We start from the raw sequence: 24,022 nt of genomic DNA on the forward strand, positions 1-24,022 counted from the left end.
ACCTCACCACCACATAATTTAAAGCACCTCACCACCACGTAATTGAAAACACCTCACCACCACGAAATTTAAAACACCTCACCACCACATAATTAAAAATACGTTACCACCACGAAATTCAAAACACTTCATCACCATGTAATTCAAAACACACCACCACGTTATTCAAAACACCTCACAGCCACAAAATTCCAAACACCTCACTACCACATAATTCAAAACACTTCACTACCGCATAATTCAAAACACCTGACAGCCACAAAATTCAAAACACCTCACCACCACGTAATGCAAAACACCTCACCACCATGTAATGCAAAACACCTAACAGCCATGTAATTCAAAACCCTTTTTTTTTTTGGGGATTCAAGATCGAGGCTCGTGTAAGAGGGGGTTGGAGAGGTATTGTCCTGTGGATGGCTCTATTAAGACAGAGCGTCCACGGATGGCCAATCGAGCTTACTTTGAGGCATTTCCAATTGATTGCGGACGATATGCGAGCAGTGGGGTTTTGGGGAGGATGCCGTCTTACCTTCACGGCCTCGCGAGCAGGCGTCTTCAACCTGCAAATCAATTCAAACCGAGACGGATGTAAAATGTACAAAAGGAATATTTATTAAACGGAACGCGAGAGCAATGGACACGACAATAAATAAATAATGCTCCTAAATCGGGACGTCCCCACACAGACTTCAACTACAGGACAAATGGAAGAATGAATAAAATAAACCGTTGTGTTTGTGTGGTGTGGCTTATCTCTGTCTGGATGCAGTGTCCGTCAGGAATTGTCTGGGATGGTCAGCTCCAAGCGCAGTCGTCCGACTGTGCTCCTGTTGGCGCGAACCGCTTGGGCATTGCACGGTCCATCCCACGCCACAGCACTTGCACGCAGGCACCAGGAGCCAGAACACCAGGGGAGGATGATTGTCGGCGCCCCACCGTCTTTCCAACGTCCAACAAGTGAAAGTCCAAACGGGAACGAGAAGGCTAGAAGAGAAGAGAGAGAGGTAGGTCCGGTCAGGAAGAATCCATAAACGAGAAGAAAGAAAATGCCAGCTCGCGAGTTGTTTTGTCGCTCATCGCCTGACGTCAGCTCTCTCTCTCTCTCTCTCTCTCTCTCTCTCTCTCTCTCTGCCAATCAGTGCGTCGCTTTTTCATGGCCTTTCGCGCCTTCCTCACTGATTGGCCTCGTGCCTCGCGCCTTTGGTGTTGGTGTCATCGGTCGGTGGCCAATCAGTATGGCACGTCCTTCACCTTTCTTCCTCTCCAATCGTGCTCTGGTGTTGCTTGCCCTTCCCCCCGGCCAGTCACGAGCTTTCCTGGGCGTGGTTCCCGGCCTGCCTGTGCGATGTCTGTCTTCCGATGTCGTAGTACGCGGTCGCTTCCGGTCTGTTCATCCAGTCAGGTTTTATTATGAGAGGGAAGTTAATTAGTGTGTATGCGCTAATGTATGTGATGTGTTGCCATAAGGGACACTGAATAGATCACAGGTTTCACACACGTGGGAATTAGCATAATCCCTACAACTATTTATCACACGATCATCCTTGTATGGTCACAGGTATACTCTTAATCCGACAAACCGGGCTAGACAGGTCCCTGACTTACTTACATCGAGATGGTTCTTCTTCTTCGCGACATCGGAGTACCTACCTATGCAGATCTACCTGGATTTACATATGCCCATACCCCACCGACATAACAGTATAAAACACATGGACACTGCGAGGACTTCCAGGAAAGAAGTCGGTATTTCAAAAAAGTGGATCTATGGTGAATTAACGGGGGTAGAAGAGATCAAGGTTTTGGATGGGGAAAGATAAGAGTTGGTGGTGAACAGCTATTTTAAAGCCCTGGAGGGATGAGTGGGATTGAAGAGAGTGAGGGAGTTTGTTCCAGAGGTGGGATTAAAGAGGAATGAACGAGTGAAGGTGAGCAGGGAGTCTTGATTTTGGCAATTTCACCAGAAGAGGGTTGCTGGCAGATCTTGTGCGACCTGTAGGATTATTTGCGGGACAGAGCACAGATAGAGCTGGGGGAGCAAGGCCGGAGAGGAGTCGGCACAAGACAGAAAAAACACCTGCCTGCCTGCGCTGAGTGAGTGAAAGGCCCTCACAATAGGCTTCATCACGGGAGATTCCAATGATTCTGAAACCTTTGGTTTCAACAGCGTGAAGCCAGGCTAGCTGTGAGGCAGGAGAAACAGCCCAGAGGGGAGAGCATTATTCCATTGAGCTATGGATGAAAGCCGCATGACGGAGGATGCCCAGTTGACGCCTGGCTTTGGAGGCCAGCTTGGAAATGTGGCTTGCCCAAGAGAGATCATGGGTGAAAGTGAGACCCAAGAGTTTGAGTGACTGAACCTTTTTGAGAGGGTTGTTGAGAAAGTGCATGGGAGGATTTGCCATATGGTCCTTTCGGAGAGACAAAGTGAGTGTGTGAGATTTCACAGGATTGAAAGACATATATTCCAAGTGGTTACCATATTGTAAGGTCGCAGGTGAGGGGTCCCTCACTTAGTCTCTGGGCTGGAGCTCCTGCATCACACCTTGCTCAGATTAATGCCATGGAAACCAAGGCCTTAAAAATAATTTCACCCTCCCATGACGTAGCTGAGTGTGTAGACCTATCACTTTATCATCGCAGACAGGTCGATGGTCTCTGTCTTCTACCTCCTCCTTTCTGGCCTTGCATCCTCTGCTCTTTCCGTGCTTTGTACACAACGCCCCCCAGGTTTCTTGAGGTCTCCTCAAGACCTTTGTGGTCTCCTTCTTGAGGTCTCCAATCAACCCCTTTCTTGAGAAATACCCAGAATGCAGAGTCACTGCTCACCTCCACTCATCCGTTCCTCTTTTTACCACTTGTGGAACCAACTTCCACATTCTCTTCAATCTCACTCTTCCCTCCCGGTCTTTAAGACAGCTGTTCACCCCCACCTCAGATTAACCCCCATCAAAAACCATGATATTTTCTACTCCAGTTCCCCCTCCCCCCCTGCCTCCACTCTCCATGACCCCGAAGCCCAACTCCTTCCAAGTTTCCAGTTTTTCCTTCCTGAGAGTTTGCTTTTGTAGACTGTATCCATCTTGTCGACCCCATACTTCCTTCGCTATGCTCTCATCCCTTATTTGTCCAAGTCTCCCTCTATTTTGTCCTTCAACCATGCTGTTGGTGTTTTCCCCACTCTCTCGCTACCATTGTGTCCTGATCCGTTCAGGGTACAAGCTCTTTTACGAGCCTTGACCTTGTATACCAAAAATTGTCATTACACCAGGAAACTAAAGTTTGGATACTCTCTCTGTAGTCTGTTTTACTGTCCTTAAGATACCCAACGATCACTGTGTCATCAGAAGATTTCAGTATGTTGACAATATCCAGTTTTGAAATACAATGCTATAATTTTTGCACAAAATGAAAAGCAAAGGGGCAAAAGTCTTGTAAAAAATGTCTGATCCACCGAATCACCGACGATCAAAAATGTTGCATTTTTGAAATACCAACTTCTTTCCTGGAAGTCCTTGCAGTGTCCAAGTGTTTTATACTTCTCCCACCCCCACCCCTCTTCCCACGCCTCCTCTCCCCAAGCCCTCTCCTTCCCACAGATCTCCCGATGTCCCTGCTCTCAAATGTTGTGTTTGTGTGCTTCCCCCTCTCTCCCCATCTTGTCTACCGCTCCCCTTATTATATTTTATGTGTCGGTTTGAGTTTTTTTTTTGTGTGATTAATGTTAGCTCTTTTACGAGCCTCGATCTTGTATACAAAGAAAAAAAAAAAAAAAAACTGACACCGAGATACTGCAGCTCCGGGATGAGGCGATGTGTTTGAATGGTAATTGAACACTAAGGAAAAGTCAATCAATGTTGCTCGTGCATAGCAGCCATTCTTGTCAGGATGTTGCTGAAGACCATTTTCCGAAGTCAAAACTGCATCAGGAATAGATTTGTTATGTTGGTAAGCAAACTGAAATTTGTCAACGTCTTAAAGATGGGGTCGAGCAAACGTTTATTGATGATCTTCTCAAAGCATTTCATGACGACTTTTCGAGCAAACGTTTATTGATGATCTTCTCGAAGCATTTCATGACGACTGATGTCAGTGCAACAGGCCGGGTCGTCGCTGATCTATTTTGGTGGATGTTTATTCAGGATGGGAACACTAATGTCCGACGTCCAGCAGGATGGAATTGTGTGAATGTTTAAAGATTGCTAGAGGAGTGTTGAAAATGTGACTGGCAGTTGTTGTGCACATTCTTTCAGAACCTTGCCACAGATCCTGTCTAGGCCTGTTGCCTTGCATGGGTTTAGAATTTAGACACACATCTCGTTTTTTTCATTCTTATTCCTCAAAATTCTATCACATATACACACACAAACAGATATATATATATATATATATATATATATATATATATATATATATATATATATATGTATATATATATATAAATATATACATATATATATATATATATATATATGTATATATATATATAAATATATACATATAAATATATATATATATATAAATATATAAAAATATAAATAAATAAATATATATATATATATAAATAAATAATATATATATATTGTTGCGGTTTTGGAATAAAGGTTAATTCCCCCTCGTAGATAGACGCATCACAACATGAAGCCTCGCGATAGTTCAGTTATTTCTTCGTAAATGTAAGCGTAGTCCTTTCCTGTGTTTAGTTTTGCGTTGAGTCGGCCAGTGAGCTTAGGTGTTGTTTTGGCGCTTTGCTTTGGTGCTTTTGGTTTGGCGCTGGGATGCCACGCGGCAGGCCTGGGCAAGTCTACCGAGGCTGAAGGGACGAGCTGCCGGGGGAGTGGCCGGTAAGCAACGAGCCGCCAATCAGGGCTCGAGGGGAGTGGCTTACCACTGCGGCAGGAGGCGGGGCTTGGGACATTCGGGTAAGATCGGGGAGGTGCCATATAAGGTCCTGCCCCGAGCCCATTAACGAGGACGGCACGAGAACAGCGAGAACAGCAGCAGAACGCACGTGAGTCAGAACGCAGAAGGCAGATGAGAACGTGAGTGGAGCTGCAGAATGAGGAATTGAATTGCCTATTGTACACAAACTTTCCCCCGTGCCCTGCACTCTGCGCTGTATTAATCGCGCGCTGGAGAGGACGACCCGCGCCGGGCCACAGACGCGCGATTTCCTCCTGCCTGCCTTCGCCTGGATACGTGCCGTGAACATCAGAGAGCCACGCTAGGCGAGCTGCCCCGGGGCGACTGACGGTGAAGCGCGCTTGGCGCACAAACTTCTCTTCCTCCATCTCCCCGTGTGTGTGAGTGGGCCCATTTGTCTGGGAATAAGTTAAACTGGTTAATCTTCTGCTCTGTGTCCCCCCTTCCTTCATCATTATCATTGTACATAATAGTGTAAATAAATCGTGTTCTGCCTCTGATTTGACCGTCCTGTCCCTTCCATCCATTGGCTTCGCATGGTACGAATAAAACCGCTCTAATCGGGTTCCAATAAAAGTAACAGCACGAGTCACGTGATACGCATACCGCTCGGGCGTACTCGATTAAGCGTGGCTTGTGCGAGGCTCGATCCCCACTTTCGTGGCAGCGTGGGTACCAAAGGTACATGCAAATTTGTCCCGATAACCTTTTTCACGTTTGCCCGGAAGTGGTGATTCGGTCTCGCGGACCCGAAGACCCAGGGGGAAAAAGGGGTTTAATCCCCCCTTTGTAACGGGAACGGGCTTCGGGAGATCCGCAACAATTTGGTGTCAGGAGTGGGATTTGAACCCTAAAAAAATTTGGACAAATTGGCCACAGCAAATTGGTGTTTGGCAGTGTGAGATAATTGGACTTAGAGTGCGCTTGACGTGCTCGAAATTACGAGTGGACAAAATTTAGTTTAAAAACTAAAATTTAATTCGTACCATGGCTGTCCAAGGCGGTCAAATGCCAGTGGGAATAATAAAAGGAGAAACTGATGACCCAGGACCGGCAGGGACAGTTGGTAGTGGAAGCTGAAAATGGTGCGGCAGTAGGTAAAGAAAATGGCGGCGCCTCGCACGTGGCGGAGGCGGAGGCCAAACCCGTTGTGCAAGTGAGTTTTAAAGACATGCAATTATTCACGACAAGTGTTAGCGCTCATAAAAGAATGGGGTGAAGACATGAGCAAAATATTTGATAGGGGGGAGGAGATCGGGCGCAAGCCGAGCGAAAAGGTCGTGGTGGTACGCGACGAGGTGACACGGTGTGGGGAACGCGTGGGGAGCGAAGTAGAGCGGAGCACAGCCCAATTGACCGGGGCTTTGGGGGTCGCGACGCAAGAGGAAGTGGTAGAGATGCCGGCGATTGTCGCATTGGAAAATAAAATTTTGGGGGCGCCAGTGAGGGTTGATTTGGAAAAAGAAATTTTATGGGCGCCGGCGATCATTGAGGAAAAAAATAATTGGGGTTGAAGAGACGGGAGAAACAGAAAATAAATCATGGGAGAAGGTAGAAAGGGAACCCGCACAAAGTCTGTATTTGCACTGTGATGCTGTGCTTGCTGACCCCAATAAATGTTTGCAGGTGCTGGCAAAGAAGCCGGGGAAGGAGGACCCCGAGGTGAGAAATAATGGCGTGAATGTGTTTGGCGCGAACGGGTTTTCGGCGTGCTTGGGACAAAGGCGAAACCCGGGCGTTCGCGATTGGCCCATTGTGCGGTGTTCGAGGGCGACTGGTACGATTTGCGAAAGGCCCATTGTGTGGTGTAGGAGGGCGACTGGTACGGAGTGAGAGAGGGAGTCCGTACCCGAGTATGTGAGAGAAAAGTGTGCGCCGGAGTTTGCAGGAAAAGAGTGTGTTACAGAGTGTGTGCAGGAGCACACACCCGAGTGTGTTACGGAGTGTGAAACGGAAAAGTATGCGCCGGAGTGTGCAGGAAAGGAGTGTTATGGAATGTGTACGAGAAGAGTGTGTGGAGGAAAAGTGTGCACCAGAAGGCACACCGGACTGTGTGCGAGAAAAGTGTGTGCCAGGGTGTGCGATGATGGGGTGCGTGAAAGGTGCGAGTGCGCCTGGGTGGTGTGCACCAGAGTGTGCAATAACAGAGTGCGAGAAAGAATGCACACCGGACTCTGTGCGTAAAGTGTGTAACGGAGTGTGTGGAAGGCGCGGGGGCGCCTGGGTGTGCGAGTGTGGAGTGGGTCGCGAGTGGTGAGGACGTGGCTCAAGCATCGACACCGACCGGGGGGGTAGCGCCTAGTGGGACGGGTAGCAGACGCGAGCCCCCGGTGAGTTGTGTGCTGCAGGGACCGGAGGGAATCCGTGCCGCGTCGGTCTCACAAGGACCGGCGGGCACGATCCGTGCCTCTGGCCCCCACACTGTATGGTTGGTGCCGTGCCGTGGCGGCAAAGGCAATCGGCGAGGTTCAAGGGGAGGTAGGAGTTTTCGGAGCCGCGCACCTTGTCGGGTGCGGTGCTCCGACTGTGGCCGGTTGGGTCACCGTGCTTAGGACCACAAGGCCCCTTTCAGGGATGGGGCCCTGCACCTCGGCCCATCCATACCTCCCCCCTTGGATCGAAAATGCCGGACGGACACCACATACAGGCGACCAACCACCCACATGGATCGCTCGGCCCTTTGAGGTCGAGCTGTGACAACGAACATCCACATGGAGAGGCTCGAGTGTAGTGGACTGATGAGAGTAGTGTACCCCACGTGGGGGAATAGTAGTGTCACCATTCCTCACATGACGGGGCCCATGAGCATTAGTTTAGGGGGTGGCAGTGATAGGCACATGGGGGTGCCAGCAATGGTCACCTCCATGGGGCACCGAAGCTAGCCGAGGGAGGGCTAGGATAATTGATAGGGATCTAGAAGACCTTAGGGACATGAGAATTAAGTAGTGACACCTGTACTATAGAGGGGACGTAGGTAGCTTCGATGGATAAAGAAAATGGAGTGCATAGTGTAAAGGGACGACGAGGGAAGCACGAGTTGTAGGGGAAGTAGTTAGATAGATGATGCAGTGTGTATGAGGAATTGAGTAAGACAAGTGGAATCGTGTTTGAGGTGTGTGAGCACAAGAGGTGTGCAAGGTATTTGGTGTGTGAAAGTAGTGCGAGTGGAAATAATTGGTGTGCAGGATAAGTGGTATAGAATGCTTGGTGTGGAATAAAAGGTGTGGAATGCATGGTGCGAAGGAGTGAATGGGGGGAGGTGGAACCCATTCACGAAAGCCCGGGGTGGGTAGTGTAAAGCCAGGTAGAGGGCATAGGTAAATTTGTATGGATATTGACACCTGTGGTGCGGGTAGTGGAAAAGTAGTGTTTTGTTGGGTGCATGAGACTGTGGAATGGCTGGGCGTGTGGCTTAATTGGTGCGTATAGTTCTTGGGGAACTCCGCCACTGGTAGTTTGTCGGCCAGGTGAGGCCGCAGGTAGGCTCTGGGAGCCGGTTAGTTATAGTGAAGTTTGTGAGTGGGGCCCAAGGATCCCAGGAGATGACCCGGGTTGCCCAATGGCAAGGTGGGCACAGAGGGGGTAAGCACCAGGGAGGGCCTTCCCCGATTAGGTAGTCGCAGGAGCAGGTAAGCTCGGGTGGCGGCTTCAGTGGCGGAGGTGCGCAGTTAGTTGGACCTGCTAGTGGAGCCACATGACCCAGCCCTGAAATTGTGCGAGGGCACAGAGTGAAAATTTGTGGGCGTGAGACCCAAATTCAGAGAGCACCACAGTGTGGGCAATGGGAATTCGGGTTCTTAGAACCACATAGTTTAAAGAGGCCGATTGGCAGGGTACGACCCTGGGTAGTTTAAATGAGTTAACATTAGTAGAGTAGTTAGGATGAGAAATCCCTTCGCACCATCCACAGCCAATCACCGAGGAGGACGGAGCTCCACACCAAGGCTCTGTGAACTGATTGAGTAGTGAGACGCATCACGACGTAATGTGACATTGTGTTTGTTCCGTCCCTTTCTTCCTGGGAGGGATTGGGATACGAATTTGGAATTAGAGGGGGATATGGGAGACAAGACGTAGTGACGGATTGTGAATACAAGGGGGGCTAGGGTAGTGTAGCCAACGGTGGGGGGTACAGACGGTTAGGGACGAGTTTGCTCTGCTCGCTTTTCCGCGTCCCTCATGCCGCACCTTGTTTTCTATGTGCCACTGTGTGCTTTCCGCTTTGCTTGTTTTGCCTTGTCTCCCCCCGCCACAGGACCATTATAGAGGCCGAACTGTGCAGCACCATCGACCTGTGCAGCATCCCTTCCGCACCTTGCTGCCATATACTTTTGCTATACATTTGTTGCACCTGTGCAGCCGACCGGTGCAGCACTTTGCTGCCAAACCTTTTGCTGAACCTCATCACACTAATGGACCACAAGCCTTGTGGCCTTGCACCTCTGCTGTGCAGCATTTTGTTGCTAAATCATCTTGCACTTCGGACCACTTGTTTGAGTGGCACTGATGCCACGCATTTGGACCACGTGAGAACGGCCCTGCTGGCCAATGTAAAAAAGAAAAAAAGAAAAGAAAAAAAGAAGCATTTTTGTTTATTATTGTGTGCTAGGCATAAGAAGATGTGCAAGTTTAGATGGCCTTGAAGTTTCAAATGGCCTGTATGCCGGTCAGGGGGCCAGCCGGTTTGATAGACGCACACGGAAGAAGCAAGAAGCAAGATGCAAGAAGCAAGCAGCAAGTGTCATTTATGAGCGTGTTTGAGTCGGAATTTGAAAAAGGTGGATTTGGGGTGTATTAACGGGTGAATAAAATATCAAGGTTTTGGATGGGGGAAGATAAGAGATGGTGGTGAACAGCTGTTTTAAAGACCTCTAGGGAGGAGTGGGATTGAAGAGAGTGAGGGCGTTTGTTCCAGAGGCGGGAGAAAAGAGGAATAAAAGAGTGAAGGTGAACAGAGAGTCTTGATTTTGGCAGTTTCACAAGAAGAGGGTTGCTGACAGATCTTGTGCGTCCTGCAGGAATACTTGGGGGACAGATTGAATGATTTCCGCCCTTTTCAGAGGAGTTGGTTAGTTGCATTTCCAGGATCTCTTCTCAGCATGAACCCAAACCTTTTTCATTGACACTGTCCTTATTTGTCTTCTTTGCATAGTCCAATCATTATTTAAGACGTAAACAATATGCATTTTATGCAAACTACCGCTAGAGGGCGTTTATGTATGCATTTCGTACCACTAAGCATTAACCATCTGTAATTATATATATATATATATATATATATATATACATTATACATTGGTATGTGGAGTCAAGGCTCATATAAGAGCTAAAACACAGAACTAATTTGGACGCAATAGAACAAAATGAACAACAGAATGAGAAGGGTGGAATTGTCATAAGTCGTCCACAAGTTTTTCAGATATCGCGCTATTTCTTGTTTTTGCCCCGATCTCTCAATGGTGAAGAATAACTTTAAAATTATAGTACCCGGATCCGGATTCAGATCCTCACCAAAATCGAATCAATTTGTCCGGGCTGGGGAATGGGAGACAAAGCAAGAACGTCAAGGAGGCAGAAGAGACAAAGCAAGAACGTCAAGGAGGCAGAAGAAGACAGAGAGACCACCGACTTGTCTGCAATGGCAAATTAGTAGGCCAATCGACTAAGCCTTAAAAGCAGATCATCTTGAAATTTGTCCATATTCACATTGAGTTATAAGCAACATACCAAGTCTGCTTGCTGTTCATAATCTCTCCGACAAAAGGCAATATTAATGATTAATTTGCTCAACCCCCCTCTCTATGCTACTAAGTTGGAATTTCAAATTGTTTTAACACATTCATTGACGAATTAACTTTGAATAGGAATCATCTTCCAAAGAGGAAGAATCAACGATGAAAAGTGGTTTGTATTTGAGCCAGTTTTGCATTTTTATTGTTTAATCATCCACTACTTGCACTCCCCCACTGCAGCCTCGAGGGTGGTGAACTCTTCGATCGGATTGTGAGCGAAAGCGAACGTCTCACTGAACTCGAATGCATGATCTTTGTACAGCAAATCTGCGAGGGTGTTCAGTACATACATCAGAATTACATCTTACATCTCGACCTCAAGGTGCGTGCGCTACGTTAAAATACTGATGCACAATCATCTTATCTCATTGGGGATTCTTGGCGCATGTTGAGAAATCTACATTTAGGGTAGCATTCAATTAAGTCTCTGCACTTAATGTTTTAATTATAATATTTTTTCAATGCTTGGCCGATTTACATTGTTTCTTTTGTTCAAATCCACGATTTCTTAAATCCCATTAATGCATGAACTCCTTCTACCATGACTCTATACAAATGTTCAAATCAGCATAGGATCTTAAAGATGAAGCTTAAATTTTCACCAAAGATTGGTTGGTAAATCCTTTGCCAATAAACCTCTACTATGATTTGTTTGCAGATATATATCTATCTAGATATATAGCTTTCCACTAGATGTCGGAACATTGCTGCAGAGGTTTGCTCGCACTCGGCGTTCCAATTAATCCCAAAGGTGATTGATGTGGTTGAGGTCAGGACTCTGTGCAGGCCAGTCAAGTTCTTCCACACCGATCTCGACAAACCATTTCTGTATGGACTTCACTTTGTGCATAGGGACATTGTCATGAGGAAACAGGAAAGGGCCTTCCCCAAACTGTTGCCACAAAGTTGGGAACACACAATCGTCTAGAATGTCATTATATGCTGTAGCGGTAAGATTTCCCTTCACTGGAACTAAGAGGCCTAGCCCAGACCATGAAAAATAGCCCCAGACCATTATTCCTCCAACACCAAACTTTACAGTTGGCACTATGCATTCGGGCAGGTAGCGTTCTCCTGGCATCCACCAAACCCATATTTGTCCGTCGGACTGCCAGGTGGTGAAGCGTGATTCATCACTCCAGAGAGTGTGTTTCCCCTGCTCCAGAGTCCAATGGCAGCGAGCTTTACACCTCTCCAGCCGACGCTTGGCATCGCCCATGGTGATCTTAGGCTTGTGTGCGGCTGCTCAGCCATGGAAACCCATTTCATGAAGCTCCCGACGAACAGTTGTTGTGCTGACGTTGCTTCCAGAGGCAGTTTGGAACTCGGTAGTGAGTGTTGCAACCGAGGACAGGCGATTTTTACGCGCTTCAGCACTCAGCGGTCCAGTTCTGTGAGCTTGTGTGGCCTACCACTTCGTGGCTAAGCTGTTGTTGCTCCGAGAGACCTCGACGTTTCCACTTCACAATAACAGCACTTACAGTTGACCAGGGCAGCTCTAGCAGGGCAGAAAGTTGACGAACTGACTTGTTGGAAATGTGGCATCCTATGATGGTGCCACGTTGAAAGTCACTGAGCTCTTCAGTTCGGCCCAATCTACTGCTAATGTTTGTCTATGGAGATTGCATGGCTGTGTGCCTGATTATATATACCTGTCAGCAATGGGTGTGGCTGAAATAGCCGGATCCACTAATTAGAAGGGGTGTCCGCATACTTTTGGTCATGTAGTGTGTGTGTGTGTGTATATATATATATATATATATATATATATATATATATATATATATATATATATATATATATATATATATATATATATATATATATATATATATATATGTATATATATATATGTATATATATATATATATATGTATATATACGTATATATATATATGTATATATATATATATATGTATATATATATATATATATGTATATGTATATATATATATGTATATGTATATATATATATATATATATATATATATATATATATATATATATATATATATATGTACATGTTGAAAGATTTGTAGCTCAGTATTCATATTGTAAATGATAGGACACTGAGCAGTAAAATAATTGCCACGGTTGTGATGAACCACGTAGACTACAACCACAAAGCCAAAGCTCTATTGGGTGACAACAACATCTACCACACAAAGCCTTGTGACCCTACGAAGACCATTGACAAGCTGGTAATTACCGCCTTACAGAAACTACGAGATGTAAACCTCCTCACAAATCAAGAATGGGACACGATGAGACCAAACGACTGTCATTCCATGCTTCTACGGGTTACCAAAGATTCACAAGATTGATGTCCCACAACGACCCATCATGGCCCTCCGAGGTGCACCCACCTACAATCTGGCCCTCCGAGGAGCACCCACCTACAATCTGGCCCTCCGAAGCAAACCCACCTACAATCTGGCCCTCCGAGGCACACCCACCTACAATCTGGCACTCCGAGGGGCACCCACCTACAATCTGGCCCTCCGAGGCACACCCACCTACAATCTGGCCCTCCGAGGAGCACCCACCTACAATCTGGCCTTCCGAGGCACACCCACCTACAATCTTGCCCTCCGAGGAGCACCCACCTACAATCCTGCCCTCCGAGGAGCACCCACCTACAATCTGGCCCTCCAAGAAGCACCCACCTACAATCTGGCCCTCCGAGGCACACCCACCTACAATCTAGCCCTCCGAGGCGCATCCACATACAATCTGGCCCTCCGAGGCGCACCCAGCTACAATCTGGCCCTTCGAGGCGCACCCACCTACAATCTGGCCCTCCGAGGCGCACCCACCTACAATCTCGCCCTCCGAGGTGCACCCACCTACAATCTGCCCTTCCGAGGCGCACCCACCTACAATCTGGCCCTCCGAGGCGCACCCACCTACAATCTGGCCCTCCGAGGTGCACCCACCTACAATCTGGCCCTCCGAGGCGCACCCACCTACAATCTGGCCCTCTGAGGCGCACCCACCTACAATCTGGCTAAGTGGCTTTTCCACCGACTCAAACGCTTAACAACACATTCAGTACACAATGTAAAGAATGCTAAAGATTTTATCAACAGAATCAGAAATGTCCGCATCCAAAGTGATGAAATAATGATTTCATTCGACGTGGTTTCATTATTTACATCCATACCTGTCGAATTAGCAACGCACACCTGAGAACAATACATCACCAATGACCCTAGAACTAGAGAGCAACAGCCGCCTCAGCTCTGGACATCTCATGACGCTCATTCAACCCTGCCTCAAATCAACGGACTTTGTATTCGACAGCACCATATATCATCAACATGAAGGAACCCTGATGGGCTCACCCATCTCAGGGCTCATCGCCGAATTGGTGATGCAACGCTTTGAAGATCGAACACTACATGGTGATCCTTCTCCAAGGTTGTGGCTGTGGTACATTGACGACACATTCGTGATCATATAGAAGGCGGTTGTTGACCGTTTCACACAAAGATAAATTCAACATGACCAGCAATACAATTCACATGTGAAGTAGAACAAGCTGTGTCTCTGCCATTCCTGGATGTACATCTTTCCAGGGACGGAAACGGCAAGCTACACACGCAGGTGTACCATAAACCTACTAACACAGACAAAGTATTGGATTACCGTAGTGGTCATCCCACCTGCCATAAAAGAAGTTGTTTTCGCAGATTAGTAGATCGTGTAAAAACACACTGTAGTGACCATGAACAACGCCGGATGGAAATGCTCCACGTCACTCAACTACTACGAGAAAACCACCACCCAAATGCATTTATCAAATCTTGTCGCCGGAAATCCAACTACGGCAACAACAATCCAACCACACCTCCACACAGGGTGGCACTTCCATACATACAACACACTTCTGAAACCACAAGCCACATTCTACGTGAATACAACATCAACATCACCCACAAACCACAATCATCCTTACCAGCACAGCTGTCAAAGCCAAAAGACCAGGTGAACAAATTTGACAGAAAGAATGTCATCTACAACATACAATGTGATGATTGTGAAGCTAATTATGTGGGGCAAACATCCAAACGCTTAACCACAAGGCTAACTGAACACCAACGTGCTGTAAGATGACAAGACAGGTTGTCATTGGTTGTGACACACACACACACACACACACACGCACACACACACACACACACACACACACACACACACACACACACCCCATGATCCTTGGCACAGGATCTTTGAGAGTGAACTGCGAGATTGTCGAGGCCTGGTACTCTGATAAAAACTCCATCAACCGACACAACAACTTACATCCCACATACAAAGCACTACGCAATCAATTATTACAACGTCAAAAACGGCAGAGTCATTTGAATGCAGGGAAGCCCTGTGATTGGCAAGACTTGGGCCAATCCATCACGTGAACCGTCCCCTACGGAACTTAACGGTTAATACCACACTCAACACCTCCGAGGAAGAGAACTAGTTTGTTCTTGAAACGTCAGGGTATTAATAAAGATTTAATTTTTTTTATTTTACTGCTCAGTGTGCTATCATTTACAATATATATATATATATACACATACATACATATATATGTATGTAATCGGAAGAAATTCAATAAGTCGTGGACATAGCTTCAAGACGGTCGATTTTTTAATTTTCCACAAGCTTTAGAGTTAGACCAACAGGTCTTCTTAGTCCTCCTCGGGTTCAACGAAAGTGATATACTGTAGATTGTAGATATACATATATATATAATCACATATAATCTGCATCACTTCACGTAAGACGTCAAACGCATCTGCTCAACAAAAAAGGTAGAAGAAACTTCTCTCTCACAATTAGAAATTCACTTTATTGTGAGACACTATGACCCTCACTCTGTGAAAGAAGCGATAAACCGAGCAAAACGCAGACCTCGACCAAACCTTCTGACTTACAAACCCAAACCTGCAATGAACCAAACCTAAATTAACGTGTCCCACTGGTAACCATCTACTTCCCCACCTCATCCCAAGTTGCCAAGTATTTTGAATAAGTCACTGCATTTAAAGTGCAGACGAATGGTCCTCTCCTCCATCAGTCAAAAACACTCTGCACCACATTTCCTCAACCTCCACCGACATCGATCTCGATGTGGTCGGATACTCAGGGGCCTTTTAGTAAAAGCAAAGCACCCAAAGCCCCACAATAAATACAATAAGATTCCAGGCTTCCATAAATGCACAGGAAACAAATGTATTATTCACAAGCATTTATTAGTAGGAAATAAATTCCGCAATTCGAGCACCAGACAAAAGTTCCCCATCACCTCCAATATGGACAGTAAATCTACAGGAGTCATAAACCTAATCACTTGTCAAAAGTGAACCAAACAATATGTTGGCAAAACTGAGAAACTTACACACGGTGAGAGATCCGTAACTTTCACACCACTCAGGGCAAATCTCCACCTTACACTATGCATTTTAATCAACCAGATCACTCAACAGATCTTTCCTGGAAGTCCTGGCAGTGTCCATATGTTTAAACCTCTCCCACCCCCCCCCACCCCCCTTCACATGCCTCCCCCCCAAAGCCCTCTCCCTCCCACAGATCTCTCGATGTCTCCATGTCTCTCGGTCCCTGCTCTCAAATGTTGTGTTTGTGTCCTGCCCCCTCTCTCCCCATCTTGTCTACCGCTCCCGATGTTATTTGTTTTATGTGTCTGTTTGTCTTTCTGTGTGATTAATGTTCGCTCTTTCACGAGCCTCGATCTTGTATACAAAAAAACAAAAAAAACAAACAAAAAAAAACAGACGATATGCAAATCTCTGCCATATAATCAATTACAAATCGATCACACACCACAATTCTGAGACGGACGTGTCTTTTTAGATACACAAACTTCAGACAAAATTCCCTCATGGCATAAATTTTGATGATTAAAGAATGTTTCAAATCATTCAATCCACATCAACTCATCAACTCATTCACCGTAACTCATTCACTTCAATTTTTCATAAACATCCCTTTTACATGTAGATATGTCGTTAATAAATGTAGGCAGTGTATTTATATAAATATAAACAGCATATGAAAATGTGCTTGTATGTGTTTATATATGTACATGTGTACAAACTGAAACTGTAAACTGTAGCTGTAAACTGCAGCTCAATTTCGTTGAACTCGAGGAAGGTGAGTAAGCGTTAACGATATCTCTTCTTTTTGTATGTATTTTATTCATATATCAACATCATGCATACCTGTCTGATTTGTATGCATGCCTGCTGTTCTTGTCGACTAATAGAACAAGACCTGTTGGTTGAAAGCTTGTCAAAAATTAAAGATCGATCGTCTTAAAGCTATGTCCACTATTTATATATATATATATATATATATATATATATATATATATATATATATTGTTACGGACACGACTTAGATGTTATGATGGGCCGAGCGGAATGGCCGCCGTGTTCGCACAAGTTACCCGATTACACTCGAACGTTGGCCGAATCGCGCTATGCTAAATCAATGAAGGAAAGGACACAACGGCTGGGTTAAATGACACGACACCAGGGGTACAGTTCTCAAGACCTCCGGAGGAGGATATAATATGGGTTATGCAGAACGTTTAGATTACACGGCACAGAGGTACAGCACAGAAAGATGGGCACTTATACACGGTCTTATCTTATTCCCGACAGACCACAGACAAACGGGACAAGACTGACTCACACAGGGATTGATGGCAGGGGAGGGCAGGCAGTCGATGGCTCAAGGTGCACCTTGGCTCAGGGGCAGAATCGACTCGGTCCGGTCCAGAGATGCGGGAGGTATCTCTCAGCGCTAGGAGGTGGCGTCCTTTCTTCTTCGTAGCTGAAGCGCATCTGACGTCACCTCCGTCTTCCTGCACACGCCCTCGGCTCGTTAGCTCCGCCCCAGATGGAATTGGTCCGCCGCTTCTTATTGGGTGCGGGGGGTTACCGGGCTCCGCCCTTGACGAGGAGCTGACAGTGAGCCCCTGCGTGGTAACCCCGTCGGAGCACATGGTCAATGGCGGCTAACCAAGCCGGAGTGAGGACGCGCACTCCCCGCGCCACTGTTGTTGTTGTTGGTGTTGTTGTTTCATGAGGAAGAGATGCGGGGAGGTATTGGGAGGTCCTAAACTTACTACTGGTGCCATACAATCACATTCTGGTGCAACGAAGAGTCAGAATTAATGGAAACGAGTCCTTAACTGACATAGACTAAGAATAACGAGCAAGATGTCCTATAGTTGTCTACGTGAGATGCGGTGAACCTGGGCACGACATTTAATGGGGGAAAAAGGGGAAGGTCGGGGCTACAGAGTGTTGTTTACAGACAATGGGACTAGGGAATGGGGGATTGGGGATAGTTGGGGAGTATTGGGGAAATAGGGGAATATTTACAAGCGGATATGGATGGAGGCCAAATCCCATATCCGCAACATTGCACCCTTCTCTACCTCGGGGCGTCCCGACCCGATAAATTTTTACTTGCTTTAGTGTGGCACTCAGATGTAGTTCCCTCTACTATTAACTCAACCCTGAGTGCGACAGTTTTACAGATGTTCACAAATGAGTAAATATGTCCCCCTGCGACGTTGCACCCTTCTCCTCACAGAAACACACCCACAGGATAACCGAATCGCGGAAAGAATCCTCAAACTAAACATACAGCCGGTAGGGAGCATTATTTACACAAGACTACACTGATATTTACACTACGATCCAGGACCTGTTTTTGGAGGAACACATGCAGATGTTATGCATAGAGAGAGAGCACGCATGCCAGCATTGATACACCAACCCACGAGTGCTCTGTGGCCTTATGGCCTTTAATAATGTGCAGAGCACCCCATCCAAGCACCAAAAGCACCACCCCATAACACAGTCAGCACCATCCGGTGCACCAATAAAGTGTTCAATAATCACCGGTGGTGTCGCAGCCGGCCGATGTTCTGCCGCTGGTCTTGCCTTCATGGAGCCCACTTGGTGTTCTGGCTTCCTTCAAAAATAAAGAAAGGCACCAACCGCGTCCATTTCTAAATTGTGGCCGTCAGGGGGCCAACTATTAGTGGTTCACCTGTATGGCATAGGTGCCACGTTGACCCATAGGTCCATCAACGGGTGGTGCTTGCCCGCAAAAGAACTGCGGTCCATGGTGGGCGGCCACAAACATTGCGGTCCATATGGTGTATCGATCCAGGCAGCAAGCAGCAAAAGTACAGGCCCACAACTGCAGAGCCAGCACCTCTCTCTCCTCTCTCTCTGCCCCAAAGCCAGATCCTCGGAGGTGGGAGACAAAAAAAAGAAGACAAGTGAGTAAGGTGGTAAGGGCGCAAAAGTGCACGCAATATAAGATGATGCACACTGGGGGCACATGGGAACCAGGTGAGACAGGTACGTTCCTACCGTACGCCCCCCCCCCCCCCACCAGGTAACCTACATTGCCCCTCCCTTACCCCTTACTGTATCCACAAAACACAACACTACCCATAAACATCTACTTTACAAATCAACAAACGTCCCTACTGTCTTCCCCATTCCTCCCATAAACCAAATTCGTCTTCTCTCCCTCCTAACCAATCAAATTTGCCATTTCCAACTCTCATCAAAATTTGCCATCTCCAATTCAACATCAAAATTTGCCATCACCAATTCATCATCAGTCCCTCCTAAGGAGGGAGAGATGGAATCACCCCAATGTCTCATCCACGTCGTGATGCGTCTCACAAATCCACACAGCAATTCTCATTTCCTGCACACAGAACATAGAAAACACAGGTGTGGAGTCATCATCATCACCACAGGTAAGTGGCTGCGTATGGTGCGACAGGTTCATCAATCCTAACTATTTCCTAAATGACTTTAACAACTTTACATTACCCGGGGTCTTTCTCCTGCCAAACCATTGGCCCTCTTACACTATGGGTTCTAAAAACCAATTCCCATTGACCAAACTGTGGTACTTTTCAATTTGGGGTCTCACTCCCCCGATTCATCTCCCGGTGCCCTCGCACAATTTCTGGGCCGCGACGTGTAGCTCTCCCAGCAGGTCTACCCACCTGCACACCTCCACCACTGCAGTTGCCTCCGAGCTTACCTGCTCCTTACCCTAACCTAACTACCTGGGGAAGGCCCTCTGGCGCTCTCCCCACTCTGTGCCCTCTCTGGCACTGGGCTACCCGGGTCCGTCCTCCGGATCCTCGGGCCCCACTGACACTAACGGCTCCCAGAGCCCACCTGCGGCCTCACCTGGCCGACATCCTCACAGTGGTGGAGTGCCCAACCAACTACACACACTAACAGGCTACACGCCCAGCCATTTCCACAACACTAATGCACCCATCCACAATACCATTCTGCAACCGCACCACAAATGCCAATATCCAACCACAATTTACCTATACCCTCTACCTAACACTTACACTACCCGCCCCGGGTACTCGTGAAAGGGGTCCACTCTTCCCCCATCCACACCTTCGCACCATGCACACCACTCCGTACCACTTACTCCAACTCTCTCCACACCACCTTTACTTGCACACCTGTGCTCTCACACCTGGTGCCACCTGCACCCTTCTCTCCCCAAGCGCCTTTGCGCTGATCCACAACACTCACTGCTCATCCACTGCTCCACACACCTGTCCAGTTCTCACACAGCATCATCTCATCTAACTACTCCCCTCTGAAACTTGCGCTTCCCAGTCGTCCCTTTAAACTATTGCGCTCCCACGTCATTATCATCCACCCTAATCTACCTGCGTCCCCACTACAGGTATCAGTCACTATCTAAACTTAACGTTACCTAATGTCATCTTCTAGGTCCCTATCAATATCCTAACCCACCCGGGCTAGTTTTCACTGCCATACACCCCATAAACTATTGCTCCTTTGCCCCACCTGGGAAGGGTGGCAGGGATGCCACCCTTACCCACCGGGCCCATCGCTCATCAATCCCCCAGTCCTCTGGCACTAATAAGCCCCCCCTTATTCAGAGGTACTGGGTCCCGCCTCGGCATCTAAAGCCGAGGCAATCCCCGGGGGCGCCTGCTCGCCGGTGTAAGGCCTTATCCGGTCGGCGTGGACAATCCGAGGGAGGGCTCGTGGCCCCATTTTGATTTTTACTACCACGTCACAGACTTGCGACAGGACGACCCCCGGGCCTTGCCAGGGAGAGGTGAGTTTCGGGCACCTACCCTTCCTCCTCCGGGGATTGAAGAACCAAATCTTCATCCCCGGAGTGTACTGACTCCCCTGGCTCCGGTGGTCGTACCTGCGCTTCCTCTTCTCACCCGCCAGATGGAGTTGGCGGCGGGCGAAGGCATGGACTAGCTCCATGCCTTCCTCTAGGTGACGTGCGTACCCCTCCCTCGGCGGGTTAACCACTGTGTCTGGCACGGGACCGCATAGCAAGTCGGCGGGAGCCCGTAACTCCCGCCCATACATAAGCAACGCTGGACTGCATGCGGTGGCCCCGTGCTGGCTGGTTCGGTAGGCCATGAGCAAATAAGGGAGATGTTCGTCCCAGTCATCCTGACGGGTGGCGGTGAACAGTGCCAGTTGTTGGATTAGAGTTCGGTTGAATCTCTCCACCATCCCGTCAGATTGAGGCCTTAAAGGCGTTGTTCTGGTTTTCCGAATTGACAGGAGACTGCACACATCTTTTAGCAATTTGCTCTCAAAATTTCGTCCCTGGTCGGTGTGCAACTCCTGTGGAATCCCATGCCGGCACACAAATCCTTCCACGAAGGCCTGCGCTACCACCCCTGCTTCTTGGTTGGGGAGGGCGTAGGCCTCCGGCCACTTGGTGAAGTAGTCCATCACAACGAGGATGTACTTATTACCTAGGCGGGTGCGGGGTAGTGGGTCTAGGATATCCAAGGCCACCCGCTCTAGGGGGGCCCCCACCTGGTGTAATTGAAGGGGGGCCCTCATCCTCCGTGCTGGTCCCTTTTTGGCAGTACAGGCGTCGCATCTCCGACACCAGTCCTGTATGTCGCGCCCCATATTCACCCAATAAAACCTCCGGCGTACCTGCGATGTCGTCTTTGTCCTGCCCAAATGGCCGCCAGGGCGGGTACCATGCACCTGTTGCAATATATCGGTCTTAAATTTATTTGGGACTACCACCAGCCAGGAAGTTTTATCAGAGGGAACCTCCACCCACTTGCGATACAAGATGTTATCCTTCAATTCCAGGGTCTGCCACTGAGCCCAATACGCCTTGGTCTGTGCCCCGAGGGGGGTGACCTCTTCCCCCTTAGGTCTTTGCCCCAATTTGACCCAATTGAACACTGGCCCCAGGACAGGATCCTCCTGCTGGGCCGTGCTCCATGCCAAAGTTCCGAATTCCTCATCTGCGGTTAGTGGCAAAATTGGCCCTCTCACCCGGGTTGCCCGGACAACGAGGGTCGGGTCCGAATCGCCCAATTGTTCCCTCTCCTCGTGTCTCGCACAAAATTTGCAGTTTTCCCCCAGACAAGGACGCCGAGAGAGTGCGTCCGCATTACCATGGGCCTTCCCGGCCCTATGGGCCACATCAAAATCGTACTGCTGCAACTTTTCCAACCACCTGGCAATTTGGCCCTCTGGTTCCTTGAACCGAAGGAGCCATTGCAAGGAGGAATGGTCAGTTCTAACCAAAAATTTCCGCCCGTACAAGTACGGGTGGAAATGGTTCATGGCAGCCAGCATAGCCAATAACTCTTTGCGAGTGACGCAATAATTTCGCTCGGGCCTACTTAAGGCCCGACTATAATAACCAATCACTCTCTCCACGCCCTCCTGTGTCTGAGACAAAACTGCGCCCAATCCTTCCTGGCTCGCATCCGTGTCCAGGGTAAATGCCCCGTTGCTAGTGGGGTAAGCTAGAAGGGGTGCGGATGTTAGACACCCCTTCAATTTTTGGAAGGCCTCGTGGCACTCCCGTGTCCAATTAAATCGCGTCCCCTTCTCCGTAAGCCAGTGGAGGGGACGGGCCAACTCCGCAAATTTCGCGACAAAGCGCCGGTAGTAGGAGCAGAGTCCCAAAAATCCCCGCACCTCTTTGATGGTACGTGGTGCGGGCCACTCCTCTACCGCTTTAATTTTGTCTGGGTCCGTTTTTACCCCCTCGCAACGATGACGTGGCCTAAATAGGCCACCTCCTTGGCAAACAAGGTGCACTTACTCGGGTTCAGCTTCAACCCTGCCTGTCTGAGGCACCCGAACACCTGGTCCAAATTAGCTACTGCCTGGGGGAACGTTTTGGCATGTACTAGGACGTCATCCAGGTACACCAGGCATGATTGCCATGGCATGCCGCCTAGTACATGTTCCATCAATCTTTCAAAGGTGGCGGGGGCGTTACACAAACCAAACAGCATCACAGTAAACTGATACAGTCCCTTACCTGTGGAAAATGCCGTTTTCTCCTTCCCTGCCCTATCCATCTCCACCTGCCAATACCCACTCTTGAGGTCCAAAGTTGAGAACCAATTTGAGCCCGCAACGGCATCGCGGGTGTCATCAATCCTTGGCAGGGGATATGAGTCCTTGAGTGTCACGTTGTTTAGCTGGCGATAGTCCACGCAGAACCGCGTGGTCCCATCCTTCTTTTTGACCAGCACAACAGGTGACATCCAAGGACTTCCCGAGGGCTCGATCATGCCTGCGTCGAGCATTTTTTCAACCTGCTCGTCAGCTTCCGCCCTCTTGCTCCAAGGGAGCCGTCGGGCGGCCTGACGAATAGGCCGGGCCTCACCGGTGTGGATCTGATGTTTCACCAGGCCCGTACGTCCAATATCCTCGGTGGACAGGGAGAAGAAGTCCAAATGGGACCCAACCAGTTTGTGTAAGGCCTCCCTCTGGGTACCTCCCAACTCTACGCTACTGCGATTTACCATCTCGCAAATGGGATCGGGCCAATTCCTACTTCTTATTGAAGGCTCCCCCCGGGGTCGGCTCGGCTGGACGTTCTCGCCCCTCACTGTCGCGACTTCCATAACTGGGGTGCAGCCAGCTACCCTCGTGCCCCTTACTATAGTGCGTGGTTCTGTACTCATATTTATTACTCGGACGGCCACTACCGGTCCGTCCGTTTTTACAAGGGTGCGGCCCACGATTAAACCCGGTATGGACTGCGCTGCCACCGGTTCGACCAGGCCGCAGGACTCCTGCCATGTTGGGCGAGCTGCCCACCGGGCCGGCACTATCGCCTCGGCCCTTGGGGGAATGGTCACGGCCTCGGAAGCCTCCAGCTCCGCTCTCTCGGCCGTGCTCACTCCCCCTAACGGCAGCTCTTCTACTCCCACCTGC

The 24,022-nt window shown here is 48.4% G+C and overlaps 1 protein-coding gene across 9 annotated transcripts in view; it reads left to right on the top strand.

The window, feature by feature from the left end:
• The window catches only part of LOC137434118 (myosin light chain kinase, smooth muscle-like), a 281,545-nt gene that overhangs the window by 226,145 nt on the left and 31,378 nt on the right, over positions 1-24,022 (top strand). For all 9 annotated transcript variants that reach the window (XR_013624750.1, XR_013624749.1, XM_078785752.1 and 6 more), the window contains exon 7: positions 10,899-11,040. Coding sequence is in view for 7 of the 9 variants with exons in the window: in XM_078785752.1 (XP_078641878.1) it covers positions 10,899-11,040 (142 nt within the window). In the remaining 2 variants the exon portion in view is untranslated. The remainder of the gene's footprint in view (positions 1-10,898; positions 11,041-24,022) is intronic.

Source organism: Myxine glutinosa, chromosome 10 (assembly GCF_964187855.1).
Source record: "Myxine glutinosa chromosome 10, kmMyxGlut1.1, whole genome shotgun sequence".
NCBI classification, from domain to species: domain Eukaryota; kingdom Metazoa; phylum Chordata; class Myxini; order Myxiniformes; family Myxinidae; genus Myxine; species Myxine glutinosa.